A 12474-nucleotide genomic window follows, 5' to 3' on the forward strand; every position below is an offset into this window, starting at 1 on the left:
CCATTCCTTCATCCCAGGCCCTGTTCTTCAACCCAAACTTGACTATACTCCTCCCTGATCTCACTCATATCACATCTCTACACCTCTTCGCCCTCTGAGCAAGTCAAAGTTCTCCTTGTGCATCAAGTATCCTTTGTACTCGCCTCCGTGGTCCACTCCTCGCTATCCTGACTTGCACAACCTTCAGTCTATCCTTCCTTGTTGAGAGACCCATCATATCAGAATGGCTACCCAGCGTTACCAGCATGCTGCTCTTCCCATCAATGTGCCATCAAAAGCACCGGCTCCGGCCAGCCTCTTTCCTATCAGTCGGATCTCTGGATCGCCCCCAGACATTTCTGACACTAGCACCACCACGGGAAGCCGTGTCTCTGGTTTCAGTTACGGCAGCGGTGCTCTCAGCGGCGACTATGAGTCAAGCTCGGCGTCTTACTCAGGAATCGACGTCGTGGAAGTTCTGAGTGACCGTATGCAGGATGTTTTCGACCCGACCCCATTGGATCGAGGACTCGCAAAGCAGGCGCAAACGTGAGTATAACCCAACAGAAAACTGAGCCGCGCGTCATATTTGCACAGTCTGTGCTGATGTCATTTATAAAACAGATCCGGCCAGCTCAACGCAAAGCAGCGAGAGCTTCTCGAATTACAAGCCCTCGCTCAGCGCCGTCTCAAGGGCGTCCGCGCCAACTTTTCAGAGGGAATCAAAATTGCTCGAGAGACCAAGAGTGATCTTGAGTGGACTCAAAAACGTGTGAAGTGAGTCTTCAACCATTTTCTCACTGTGACTCTTCCATGTGTTATGATCGTCATCGATTTCCGCTCCGCCGAAGCGGATTTCGATTCCCGCCGCGCTCCGCCGTTGTGCATATTCTTGGCACACGCTGCATGGTCAGCAGCAAGGCGCATTTCCGGAGATCAGCGTCTACGGTGATTTGTAGAGAATGCTGACAGAAATGGCGTTCCTAGTGCATTGAAATCCAAGGCGGAGAAGGCATATCCCAATGAGTACCGACGAGCAGCGAAGAAATACACCTTCGACGATGACAACTAGCTGTCTATACGGCGGCCAAATGCGCTTGCATAAGTCGATTTTTAACGACAGTGACGACTTTGGGTTCAAAATTGGACGACTGGGTAGGATTGGGATCGGCGCGAATGCTTTCTGTTTTCAAATCTGGGACATTGGTTGTCAATATGCGTTCTGGGAGGTATATATTCTCGTGGGCTTGGCCACTCTGTTGTATATTCAAGGTTTATCATATGAACGAACTTGTCATTTTGCGCTGACAGTTTCATCTGCCCCTTGATACCTTGATCCGCCGGTGGATGCTGGAGATTTCTGACAACAACCGCAGTGACTAGAAATGCTCAGGCCCCGAATTAGCGAATAATCGAAATCACAATAGCCGACAGAAGGTGACGGATGCAAGCTTCAGCCCATTCACTTCGGAGAGGACATACCGCACCGGAAAGAATGGACAGGCTTCACGATCCGGCTATTTCAGACCCCCGAGGGTTGTCGCGCGCTAGTCCACATTCTGGACGCCCTGCCGTCCGAATATTCAGATAAAATGGCAGAAGACACGACTACCAAGAAATTGCACAGCCACAAAAGTCTCCTTCCTGACATTGCGCATGGTTCAATGTCATAAGATGCACGGGAGCGAACGAACCCCTCTATTCCGCCGCCTCCACTTTCACTTCCGCCAGCGGACGTCTTCGCACCGCCTTTTCTCCGCTCCGCCCTCCTTTTTAGGATCGTTCTCCTTGCCGCTTTTGCGGGAGGACGAGCCTGAGGACAAGGTGCAGCCCTAAGACGCACTAGGACACTTTGGGCATCATATTACACCTCGGGCGCGTTTGGAGGAGCGCATCAGACGCGTGGATACAGTAATCATTGATTCGCTCCTTGGTTGTAGGCAGCGATTGGTGCCCGATGAAGTAGTAGAGCTTGTTCATGAGACACCCGTAGCCCAAGTTCGCTGTCTGCCTAGGGCGTAGATGCGAAACGCGCGGTTTTCCCTCACCTAGAAGCGTAGTCCAGGGCTTCCTGTACGCGTCAGTCGTGCCCTGTAAATCACCTCGTAGTCGCGAAGGATAACTATGTATCCAGGTAAAGAACCACGGTTAGACCTCCGGGAGTGTCACTTGACCTGGAGTAACATGTGAGGTGATTACCTCCAGACATTCAAAAAGAATAATGAAAACACCATGCGAAGAGAGAGTAAGAGTCTTATTTAAGGTTTGCTATCGATAGTTAACTAGACTCGTTGAATGTGATGCGACTAGTCGATATAAAGTGGATGGTGATAATGTGATTACCCCTGAATCAAGACAACCTGAAACCTGGAAGACCCCTATGGCTATTGCGACATAGTCACGAAACATGAAGGATCCCGAAGATATCGTTGAACGCGATGTGCCAGGATTGAATATATAATTATATCATGTACTGTGCTCCCAACTTAAGTTCAGACTGTTGAGTCCGGAGTATTTGATGTGGATGTATATTCTGATCTGGAAAGCGTGCTACTATATTGGGCTCTGATGGTCCATGTACTACGGAGTGTTGACAGAAGGAAACTGTAGATCGGTTAGTGCTTGAAGAGCCGAGATCGCAGCCTCGAATCATCAGGAGATCCCATCAATTAAGGCTTTCTTCTGGGGTTTCAGCTCGGCCAGTGAACGATGAAAGATATATCATTTCGTACATGTCACCCCCAGGGCCATGACAATCTTTACTATTTATAGAAGTGATTTTGTTCGATATACAACAGCTAACGCATCAGAAAGCAAAGGTCTATTGGAAAGTTCGCTCTTCCTCAATTGCCCTGTTGATGACGCGGACAAACCGGCCCACCTTGTCGGGATCCTGCTTCGCTGTTTCAATCCCCAAAAGCACCTTCTTAACGCCAACGCCGATAGTTCTATCTTCGGTGATGCCACCAACTTCTGCCAAAGCCTGGTCGATCTCAGAGGCATCAAATGCTCCGGACTGCTCCATGAGATGACGCAGCTCATCGTAGGTCATCACGTTTGGTACCATGATATCCGAGTTGAACGAGTTATAGATGTCCAACTGTTTGAGCACAGCGCGCTCCGTTGTGGTGGCAAGGATCAGCAGCCGTCGGCCTTTGGTAGGCTGTTTTCTCAGGAAGACCATCAAGGTCTGAAGGATAGTGTTGCTGAAACGGGGACCAATAGGGACCCAGTCGATAATTCTCTCGATATTGTCAACGACGACGACACTCGTGCGACTCTTGTAAGCATCATCGAAAATCTTGCTGATGTACTGAACCCTGGCCATTTCACTAAAGCCTACCATATCTTCAGGGCTAATCAGCTTGATGAAGGGGAAACCGGAATCAATTGCAATTCGAGCGGCCAGAGCAGTCTTGCCACTGGCGGTGGGACCATGCAACAGAACAGAAAAGAGGGGCGAGGATTGAGCATTGCTGACTTGCTTCACGAAAAGCTCTCCTTCTTTCAGGATTTCGTTAATTGTAGGGGAATAATGGATGATGCCGTATTGGATACGGCTCGAAAGCTGTTCCTCTGACACACCAAAAGCAGGTTGGACTTCCTCCAGCGCATGGTAAAAATCGGCTCTCTTGACCTTCATGTTTACGACATCCTCACTGATGCCGGCCATGGTACCGACCTTGACATGCCGGGTAAAAGCAAACGAAGACGCGGACTTGACGAGGCCAGCAATTTCGGCACCAGAGAAGTTCTTAGTAAGGAGCGCGAGCTCAGCCAGGTCAACGTCTGGATCCATGATATTGTTTTCCCTCATCTTCTGGGTGTGAATCTTCAGAATCTGAGCCCGTCCCTCCTCGTCCGGAAGAGAAATCTCCATGTGCAATTCGAGACGACCCGGTCGCAACAAAGCTTCGTCAATCATGTCCTTTCTGTTGGTCATACCAATCAGGAGGATATTGTTCAGTTGATCAACACCGTCCAGCTTCGACAGCAGCTGGTTGACCACACTGTCCCCAACGCCTGTGCCACCACCTGCTCCGCTGCCACGTTGCTTACACACAGCATCCAACTCGTCAAAGATAATGATATGTAGTCCACTCTCCTCGCCCTTTTCCTTATATTCTTTTTCTGCGTCGGCAAACAGCTTTCGGATGTTCTCCTCCGACTGACCGACAAACTTGTTGAGCACTTCTGGACCGTTGATGACCTTGGGCTCCCTCGCGTTCAACATCTTTCCAATCTGCCGTGCGATCAATGTCTTGCCAGTTCCCGGGGGGCCGTAAAGCAAAATACCCTTCACGTGCTGGATACCAAGCTTTTCGACCAACCCAGGAGGGAAGATACGCGATGCAAACGCACGACGGAAGATTGTACTGAACTCCGCATCAAGGCCTCCGATTCCCATATCTTCGAACTTGAAGTCGGGTGTGATAATGGAGTTTGCTGCGGGGCGACGATTCGATGGCTTCAAGTTGATGCCGGTGCGGGCATCCTTGAAGAAAGTAATCTGGGTGTGCCTCGTCAAGATTCCTCTCGCTGTGGGGTCCGTCTCAGTGCTTCCAGCAGCAGCCCCAGCTTTCTCCGATGTGAGATCGACGCGCTGAACGGTCTTGACAGTCAGGAGCAGCGGTATGCTCTTATGATCCATCAAGATCTTCTGACCCGGAGAGAAGATCTGGTTTTCAAAGTTCTAAAGAAAGTTAATACTATGCAAAAGTCATCGATCCAAACAAGTATTTACCTTGATGACGGCGTTCGCTAACTCGTCTTGGTCGTACGGAGTCTCGACCCTCTTTTTCCCAGCAAAGCCGACTTCAATATCTGTCGATCCGAGATAGGCTTGTCCGCCCTGACTGAACGGATCGTATATCTGAGCCTTGACTGAATCTGTGAAAGCAACGCCCGCCCATGTCCGCTGGGGATCCGACATGCTGATATGTCCAGGAGGGAAACCATCGAGAGGACGAGCAGAAAAGACATAGAGATCGTTCACAAGGAGTAAAAGATCAAGTCCGTCGCGTGAAGGCGGGAAGTCCTGTGTTGAGACGGCAACACTGCTTGTTGTTAGCTATGTAATTTTAGAATCCGAACTTCACAGGCACAAAACTTACAGGTTCCCAAACGTATACGAGTTGTCAGGGCTCTTCGCAGGTCGTAGCGTCCATACCTGGGCTGACGCACCGGGCGCCCTGCCCCCTACTGGGTTTCTTGGAGGTGTCTGCGAGTAACTTGGCCTGGGTGGCGGAGTTCCATAACCCCTTGATTGATTATACGCATCAGTCATCTGGACATCGTGGTCAAACTGATGCGGCGATTGTTCATACCCTGCGCCACCCATCGGCGAATGACCAGTATCATACCCATCTCTTCGTGGAGGTGGGGGACCTTGACCAGGACTCGCATTGCCTCGGGAGGAGGGGCGACCTGAGAAAGGATTCGGTACAGATGGATAGTTGTTGCGATTGAACATGTTGGTTCTAGCAAAGGTGGAACATCCGAGAATGATCCGATTAGGCGATGGTTGCGACCCTGTTGTTGAGAGGCGCGGTGGACGGTTAGAGGCAAGTGTGGTGGTATAGGAGCCGGAGTAGCTTATTGAAGCTTAAGGCGATCGTCAAGATAGCCTGTTTATGTGAGAAGGAATGTCCCAGAGATGGGTGATGCTATGTGTATTATTGAAAAGACTAATCAGGGAGAGAAAGAAGTATGAGACTTGATCAACTTTACGGAGTAATCTCCGTAAGAGACGTGGGTATAACGTGGCGGGGGTATCTACCTTGGAAGTTGGAGGCTAGTCTGGAGTTCGGAGTAGGAAGATACCTGAGGCAGCGTTGCTCACTTGCCGGAGCGCCCATAATTAGCCACATCGGCCCGTGAAGCTCCGTTTCGCGATCGGTGTGGCTTAAGCTAATAATGATCCACCCTCATCGTCTTGGGATCTCCGGCAACTCGTCGACTGTCCAGCCAGTTCGCCTGGGTTGATGCTACGTGACCAGGTGCTCTCAGAGTACTCGATTCATCATGCCTCTGTAAGTTTATCGAATTTGTTCTTATGCGATTCTATCGCGCATACTGATGCCTTGAGCAGTCACCTACTCGGCAAGAAGTCATGGAACGTCTACAATCCCGAGAACATCGCCCGTGTACGGCGTGATGAGGCTGAGGCCAAGGCCCGGGAGGAGGAAGAGGAACGTCGTATGCAAGAAATTGATGCTGAGCGCAGAATCCAAATCCTCCGCGGCGAGCAGCCCTCTACCCCACCACCCCCGCCGTCTGCTCCATCAGATACCCGACGCGACAGGACCCATGGAGAGGATGCTGGAAGATATAGAAAGAGGAGGCGACTGGCAGGTGAAAATGATACGGATCGGGATATTAGACTCGCGAGGGAAGATGCTCAGTTGATGCTGGCGAAAAGTGAGGAGCTCGCTGTGTCCAAGACCAGCGATGCGCCGCTTTTAGACAGTAAAGGGCATATCAATTTATTTCCTTCCGAGGCAGCGCAGAAGCCAGCAGAAAAGAACAAAGAGGCGGAGAAGGAAGCAGCTGACAAGAACCGGAGTTATGAGGACCAATATACGATGCGCTTCTCGAATGCGGCGGGGTATCGCCAGTCTGCTGGCCAAATGCCTTGGTACTCTTCCTCCAGTCGTGATGTTTTGGCGCCTGATGCTATGCCTGAAAAGGATGTTTGGGGTAATGAGGATCCGATGAGACAGGAGAGGGAGAAAGCCCGGCTAGATGCCAACGATCCACTTGCGGCGATAAAGAGGGGAGTTCGCCAGTTGAAGTCGGTCGAACTTGGACGGAAAAAGTGGAACCAGGAGAGAAAGAGAGAATTAGACGCATTGAAAGAGGCAGAAAGACATCGGTCGCGTCATCGCAGAAGGAGATCAACGTCAAGATCAAAAGCGTCGGACTCTGGGGACAGTCTTGAAAACTTCAGCCTTGAGGCACCTGACAAACATCAGGATAGGAAACCGAGGAGCTCACACCGACATCGCTCGCATCGCCGCGGAAGAAGGCGCGACCGTTCTCACGATCATTCTTGCGATCAATCCCGCAAGCGACACCGTCACTCCCATTCCCACTCCCATTCGCACCGTCATCGTGATCCCCATGACCATGACCGAGGGGACGTTCACGAGGCGCAGTCGCACAGACGCCATGTGTGACACCTTTCGTTATGGAAGCTTGATCTTGATGTGAATTATATTTACACGGATTACGACGTTTGATCCCTACCATAGCTACGGATGGCAGAGCCAACCATGGTTGCTTTATGAAATGTGCATTTGTTCGAAATTGAGCGTCTCTATATTTTGAGAGGTATGTTGGTACCAACCAAGTATGAATCATGAATTACAATAATAGACAAAACTTTTGATCAAGCGTCATAACTCATTGGAGCACCCATTTTTGGGCCCCCTGCTCGCCCGCTTGAGTATCCCACTCGATAGTGATGTCCAGCGAGCGTGACCCTTCTTCTCTCTTCTGATAACCGACCTTGCCGGCGATGGTCTGACCCTTCTTTAGGGCGACTCCCTTCTTTCTCTCGCGATCAATCAGGAGAACGCCCTGTTGCCAATGCGTCTCCGGCCCGTCAGGGCCTGTAGTGAAGGCGACGAAACCCTTCTTCTGCATTTCTGAAGGAACGGCGTTCTTCGGGATAGTAGAATCCCTAGAGGGCATGAAGAAAATATCAAACCAGATAGCGAAACCGTCAAGGGCATCTATATCTTCCTTCAGAGTAACTTGGAACCCCTTCAGGAACGAGAGCTCCTCCACGGTGATGGTATGCAACGGCAGTTCTAGGAAAACATCGGAATCACCAGGAATTGCCGCAGGCTGCACGCTACGAACAAGCGCGTCGTCGTAGATGTTCTTGCGCATGCTGCCCATCTTGAAGCCGTACACATCGTCCCAGAATGAGATGTGCGACGAGATGAACTCGGAATCGGCGAACGGCGCAATACGTAGGGTGGCGTCCGAGGGTACCATCAGTCCTCCTGGAGCGAGATACCGGTCTCTGGCGTAAATGACCGAATCGAACATGGCCTCGAATAGAAGGCAGTAGCCCATCCATTCGGAGACGATAATGTCGACCTGGGGAACAGGCAGAGTGACGTCTTCAATCTTGCCACGGATGCATCTGATCTAATGTTAGATTCTGGTAGATGAATATCGGACGGAAAGCAGAAATACGTACGTGATCACGTCGCCAAAACCGTTTTCGTAGATGATTTCCTTGGCTCTGTCAATAATATTGGAATTGTCGACTGAGATGACCTTCTTGGCGCCTGCTTTCGCGCAGAACATGGAGAGAATGCCAGTTCCACATCCGACATCTAAGACGACTTTGTCCTTGAAGAGATGCTTGTTGTCGTAAATGAAATCGCGATAAGAGTCAGTACGGACAGTGTCCTTCAGCATGGACTCGTGAATTGCTTCAAACATATAACAGTTAGCGCAAAAGGCATATCCAGCTCGAGAACCTGTGGAGAACTGACCATTGTACGAGTAGGAGACGAAGTAATCTGCGTCTGCCTCCTCAACCTTGCTCATCTTCTTGCCGGACGGGCCGCTGGCCGATGATCCCAATCTCTCATCTTCCATGGACAACTGCTCGTCCATTGACTTTTGCACAGCCATTCTATACTCAGTGAACTGGCTCTGAAGGCGTTCAAGGTCCTCCTGAAGCTCGATCACGCGGCGCTCTGCCTCAGTGGTACCGGCTGTCGCGGACTCTTCGTCTTCGATATCGTCCAAGCTATACAAAAGGGCGTCGTCTTCAAGAACCGGCTTCAAGTAAGCCTCGTCCTCAAATTTATCTTTCGAAGACACATCCGGGGTTGTGTTCCCAGCTTTGACTTGAGACCGGACATAATTGACTAATTTGATAGTACCAAGAAAATCCAAGTCTGATGTGGAACGTAACAAGTTAGCTAGGATTTCTCGCAAACAATCATGATCATGCCCATATTGGGAGTATCAGAACAATAACGAGAACGGAGCGCCCAACAATGGATATCACACACCAAGGTCCTTTCGAATCTTCCGCAAGTCAAAGCCATGCTTGTCTTTAGACTCCTGGAGCATCGAATGTACATCGGGGTAGACCTTATCGGAAAACAGGCCAATTACCGGCTGTGTCTCGTCATCAGGCTCAACATCTTCCCATCCCTCTTCGTTGCTGATATCCGAATCGTCTGAGGAGGCGGTCGAGAGGGCATCTTGGTCCCTTAAGCGACGGTCTGAGGGGATTGTTGCAGACATTGACTCAATTCAAGTCTGGACAAGGGCAATTCGAATTCTGAGCTTTTAACTTCTAGAATTCTTGATTATTTGGACGGAATTATGGCAACCAATGGACCATGTAAATATATGGATGGAGGGGTTCAAGCGATTGAGGGGGCCAAAATCGGTAAAAAAGGAAAAAAATTGAGTTATCACAACAGAACCCGCTGGTTGCCCCGCCCGATGCTGGCTGGGTACTTTGTTTATCGGCTCTCCGCCTCACAACAGCTGATAGGGCAGATAACAAGTGGGAGCTGAGACGAACCTCATTATCATCAGCATCGTTGTCATCACCAGCACCATCTCTTTCTCCTTTTCTATCTCTTTTCTCCTTGTACAGGCTCACTGCTTCCTTCAGTCGAGACAGGGAAGTGTTCATGTTACCCTTATTCTGCTAGGGATCAATTGCTTGCCCTGCATCTTCCACATGTACTGAATAGCTCATTGTCTCCGATCCTTTTTGTTTCTTCTACATCAAACTTTCCTGTCCAATACATATTACATTATTTATATTAACGGAAATGGCTTTCCTCTGGCGGAATCGGCAACGGCCTCCTTCTGATGTCGTCCGAACAATCAAGGAGCTACTGTTAAGACTTGGAGAAGCTCCGGCAGCTGCCAAGGTCAGTCTCACAGGTTCACTCTGCTTGTTTATGCCACAGATTGTACGAATCTGCAGCTTGCTGACAGCTCCATATAGGTCGAAGATGACCTGGCGAAGCAACTTGCGCAGATGAAAGTGATCGTCCAAGGCACTCAAGGTTAGTTTAGTGGGCGTGCACCATTGTCTCGCCACAACGGTGCATTCTATGAAAGAGTAAGATCATTGTGCTGACTGCAGTCTGCTTTAGAAACTGAGACGACCCCGGAGCAAGTACATGCTCTCGTTCAAGCCACCGTCCACGAAGATCTGCTATACGAACTTGCCCGCAACCTCCGTCATCTTCCCTTTCAAGCCAGAAAAGATACGCAAACCATATTCTCTCAGATCCTTCGTTTTCGACCCGCCCAGGCCAACAGCGGCGACCCTCCAGTCATTTCTTATATCGTACACAACCATCCCGAGATCATTGTCGAGCTCTGCCGGGGATACGAATCGCCCGAGAGCACAATGCCCTGTGGCGCCATCCTGAGAGAAGCACTCAAATTTGATGTGTGTGCGGCCATCATCCTATACGACCAGTCTATCGAGGGTCAACCCGCGATCAGATTGACACAAGTCAACCCCGATATTCCCCAGAAAGGCAATGGCATCTTTTGGAGATTTTTCCATTGGATCGACAAGAGCAGCTTCGAAGTGAGCGCCGATTCCTTTACAACGTTTAGGGTAAGCAACGACTGTTATGATTGAGGTGGTCATCAGAAGTAACCGTGACATAGGACATTCTCACTCGTCACAAGAGTCTTGTGACCTCGTACCTCACCACCAACTTTGATCTCTTCTTTTCGCGCTTCAATGCACTCATCCAATCGAGTTCCTATGTTACCAAGCGCCAGAGTATAAAGCTTCTTGGTGAGATCCTGTTGGACCGAGCCAATTATAGCGTGATGATGGCATACGTTGAAAGCGGGGAGAATCTGAAACTCTGCATGCAATTGCTCAAAGATGATCGCAAAATGATTCAGTACGAGGGGTTCCACGTTTTCAAGGTATGATTCTCTATTTCTTCGGCGCGAACGATGGGCAGCAAGTCGGCGATTTGCTGATGAGGAATGTGGCATAGGTATTCGTCGCAAATCCTAACAAATCGGTCGCGGTGCAACGGATTCTCATCAACAATCGGGACCGTTTGTTAAAATTCTTGCCTAAATTCTTGATGGATCGCACGGATGACGACCAGTTCACGGACGAGAAGAGTTTCTTAGTCCGTCAAATCGAGCTGCTACCTCAGGAGCCCATTGAACCAGCACGATCAGCGCAGGAGTCATCCAGATCGCGAGTCAACACCGCCGCGGCGGCCTAGTGCATGGCCTTGAAATGTCCCTTCACCTTTGTCACTACAGCAGGACTGTTTGTATTGAATCAGCGCCCCTTATTGCATTGATGGCCTACTGGTATATGGCTGCCACGGAGTTATAGAGCGTGTTTCTGTATCTAGGACTCGGATAAAATGACGTTGACATGGATTACTACCGTAGACAGAAACGCCACAACAAAAAGAACAGGAAGGGAGAAAAAGAGACAGACCAGACAGACCTGTGTCAGTCCTTGCGTTAAGGAAGGATTGTCAAGGGCTTCATCCCTTCAATAATATCCCAAAAATGATGCGGGAGTGAAGACCGGTGATAGTCTGTCGTAAGGGAGTAGTTTATTTCAGAGAACTTGGTTGTAGAACCAAGGATTTGGCCTAACTGTTATTCAAGGGATATTTACCTTTCCTGTAGTCAGAGTAACCTCTTCCCTCGTGGCAGTACCGTGTTTAAGGTAATATAATGATTATGTTCTAGACTTTATTGCTGTCCATGGGCAGTGAGCTCCACCGTAGGCACATCATAATAATCTATCCTGTGGATTCAGGTCGCACAGCTTCAAGGACCACCACTCAGAGTTAGATCAGACCACAGTGACTATCCAGTGATAAGAGTCTGCTCTTATAGATCGAAGCCGATTAATTCTGTCCTCTCTAAATATAATAACTGTTATTATCGACTTCGTCAATAATATTCGGCTTTCAACGAATTTTCCGCGATTGACCCACCAGAGCGCGCGGCTTTTGCAGTCTGGAGCCCAAAGTGGGGGACATTTATGGAGTTCAACTGTGCAATAATCGTTTTTATTGTAGCCCCCCTATGATGATCCCTGCGTTGAATTTTCAGTTGTTAGTCTAATTTTCCGAGTTCATCTTGATACGTAGCTAAGCGAACCCTCTTTTCTTTTTTTTTTAGTAGCAGTATCAAAGGCTGTAGAAGACACGGAGTTCTGGAGGAGAGGTAGCCTTGCTGCCTCAGGATGGCGAGACCAAATTCGTTCCACATAATAAGAATCAACGCTATCATGAGCTAGAAAGAACAATGACGATGCGAAGCCAGGATAGTAAGCATTCATTTTAAGTTGCATAGGACATATAGCACATCTAGCACATCTGGATACATCTAGATATAGCTTTATTGCTATTGACTTCTCCCTACATTCGACTCAAAGCAGAAAGTGAAGCTTAATTCCTCCTTGCCAAGCATCCAGGGAGCCGCGGTTCT

At 49.4% G+C, this 12474-nt stretch overlaps 5 protein-coding genes across 5 annotated transcripts; 3 read left to right on the plus strand and 2 right to left on the minus strand.

Annotated features, from left to right (window-relative positions):
- Positions 1–223: 223 nt before the first annotated feature.
- NFIA_064780 (KxDL motif-containing protein) lies at positions 224–1051 on the plus strand (the record flags this gene model as incomplete). The annotated part of the gene is made up of 3 exons (XM_001263210.1): positions 224–528; positions 604–756; positions 967–1051. The coding sequence occupies 3 exons, from the start codon at positions 224–226 to the stop codon at positions 1049–1051; spliced, it is 543 nt and encodes a 180-aa protein (XP_001263211.1).
- Positions 1052–2800: 1749 nt separating this feature from the next.
- On the minus strand, positions 2801–5452 carry NFIA_064790 (AAA family ATPase SEC18; the record flags this gene model as incomplete). Its single annotated transcript, XM_001263211.1, has 3 exons — positions 2801–4672; positions 4724–5036; positions 5094–5452. The coding sequence occupies 3 exons, from the start codon at positions 5450–5452 to the stop codon at positions 2801–2803; spliced, it is 2544 nt and encodes an 847-aa protein (XP_001263212.1).
- Positions 5453–6003: 551 nt separating this feature from the next.
- NFIA_064800 (uncharacterized protein) lies at positions 6004–7191 on the plus strand (the record flags this gene model as incomplete). The annotated part of the gene is made up of 3 exons (XM_001263212.1): positions 6004–6011; positions 6071–6853; positions 6954–7191. 3 exons carry the CDS (start codon positions 6004–6006, stop codon positions 7189–7191), a joined length of 1029 nt encoding a protein of 342 aa, XP_001263213.1.
- A 192-nt stretch (positions 7192–7383) lies between these two features.
- NFIA_064810 (S-adenosylmethionine-dependent methyltransferase superfamily domain-containing protein) lies at positions 7384–9258 on the minus strand (the record flags this gene model as incomplete). Its single annotated transcript, XM_001263213.1, has 4 exons — positions 7384–8134; positions 8192–8429; positions 8493–8903; positions 9021–9258. The coding sequence occupies 4 exons, from the start codon at positions 9256–9258 to the stop codon at positions 7384–7386; spliced, it is 1638 nt and encodes a 545-aa protein (XP_001263214.1).
- A 542-nt stretch (positions 9259–9800) lies between these two features.
- Positions 9801–11243, plus strand: NFIA_064820 (Mo25 family protein; the record flags this gene model as incomplete). The annotated part of the gene is made up of 5 exons (XM_001263214.1): positions 9801–9902; positions 9980–10040; positions 10131–10606; positions 10660–10929; positions 11004–11243. 5 exons carry the CDS (start codon positions 9801–9803, stop codon positions 11241–11243), a joined length of 1149 nt encoding a protein of 382 aa, XP_001263215.1.
- Between the last annotated feature and the right edge of the window lie 1231 nt (positions 11244–12474).

The sequence above is a fragment of the Aspergillus fischeri genome, genomic scaffold (assembly GCF_000149645.3).
Source record: "Aspergillus fischeri NRRL 181 1099437636252 genomic scaffold, whole genome shotgun sequence".
In the NCBI taxonomy this organism is placed as follows: Eukaryota; Fungi; Ascomycota; class Eurotiomycetes; order Eurotiales; family Aspergillaceae; genus Aspergillus; species Aspergillus fischeri.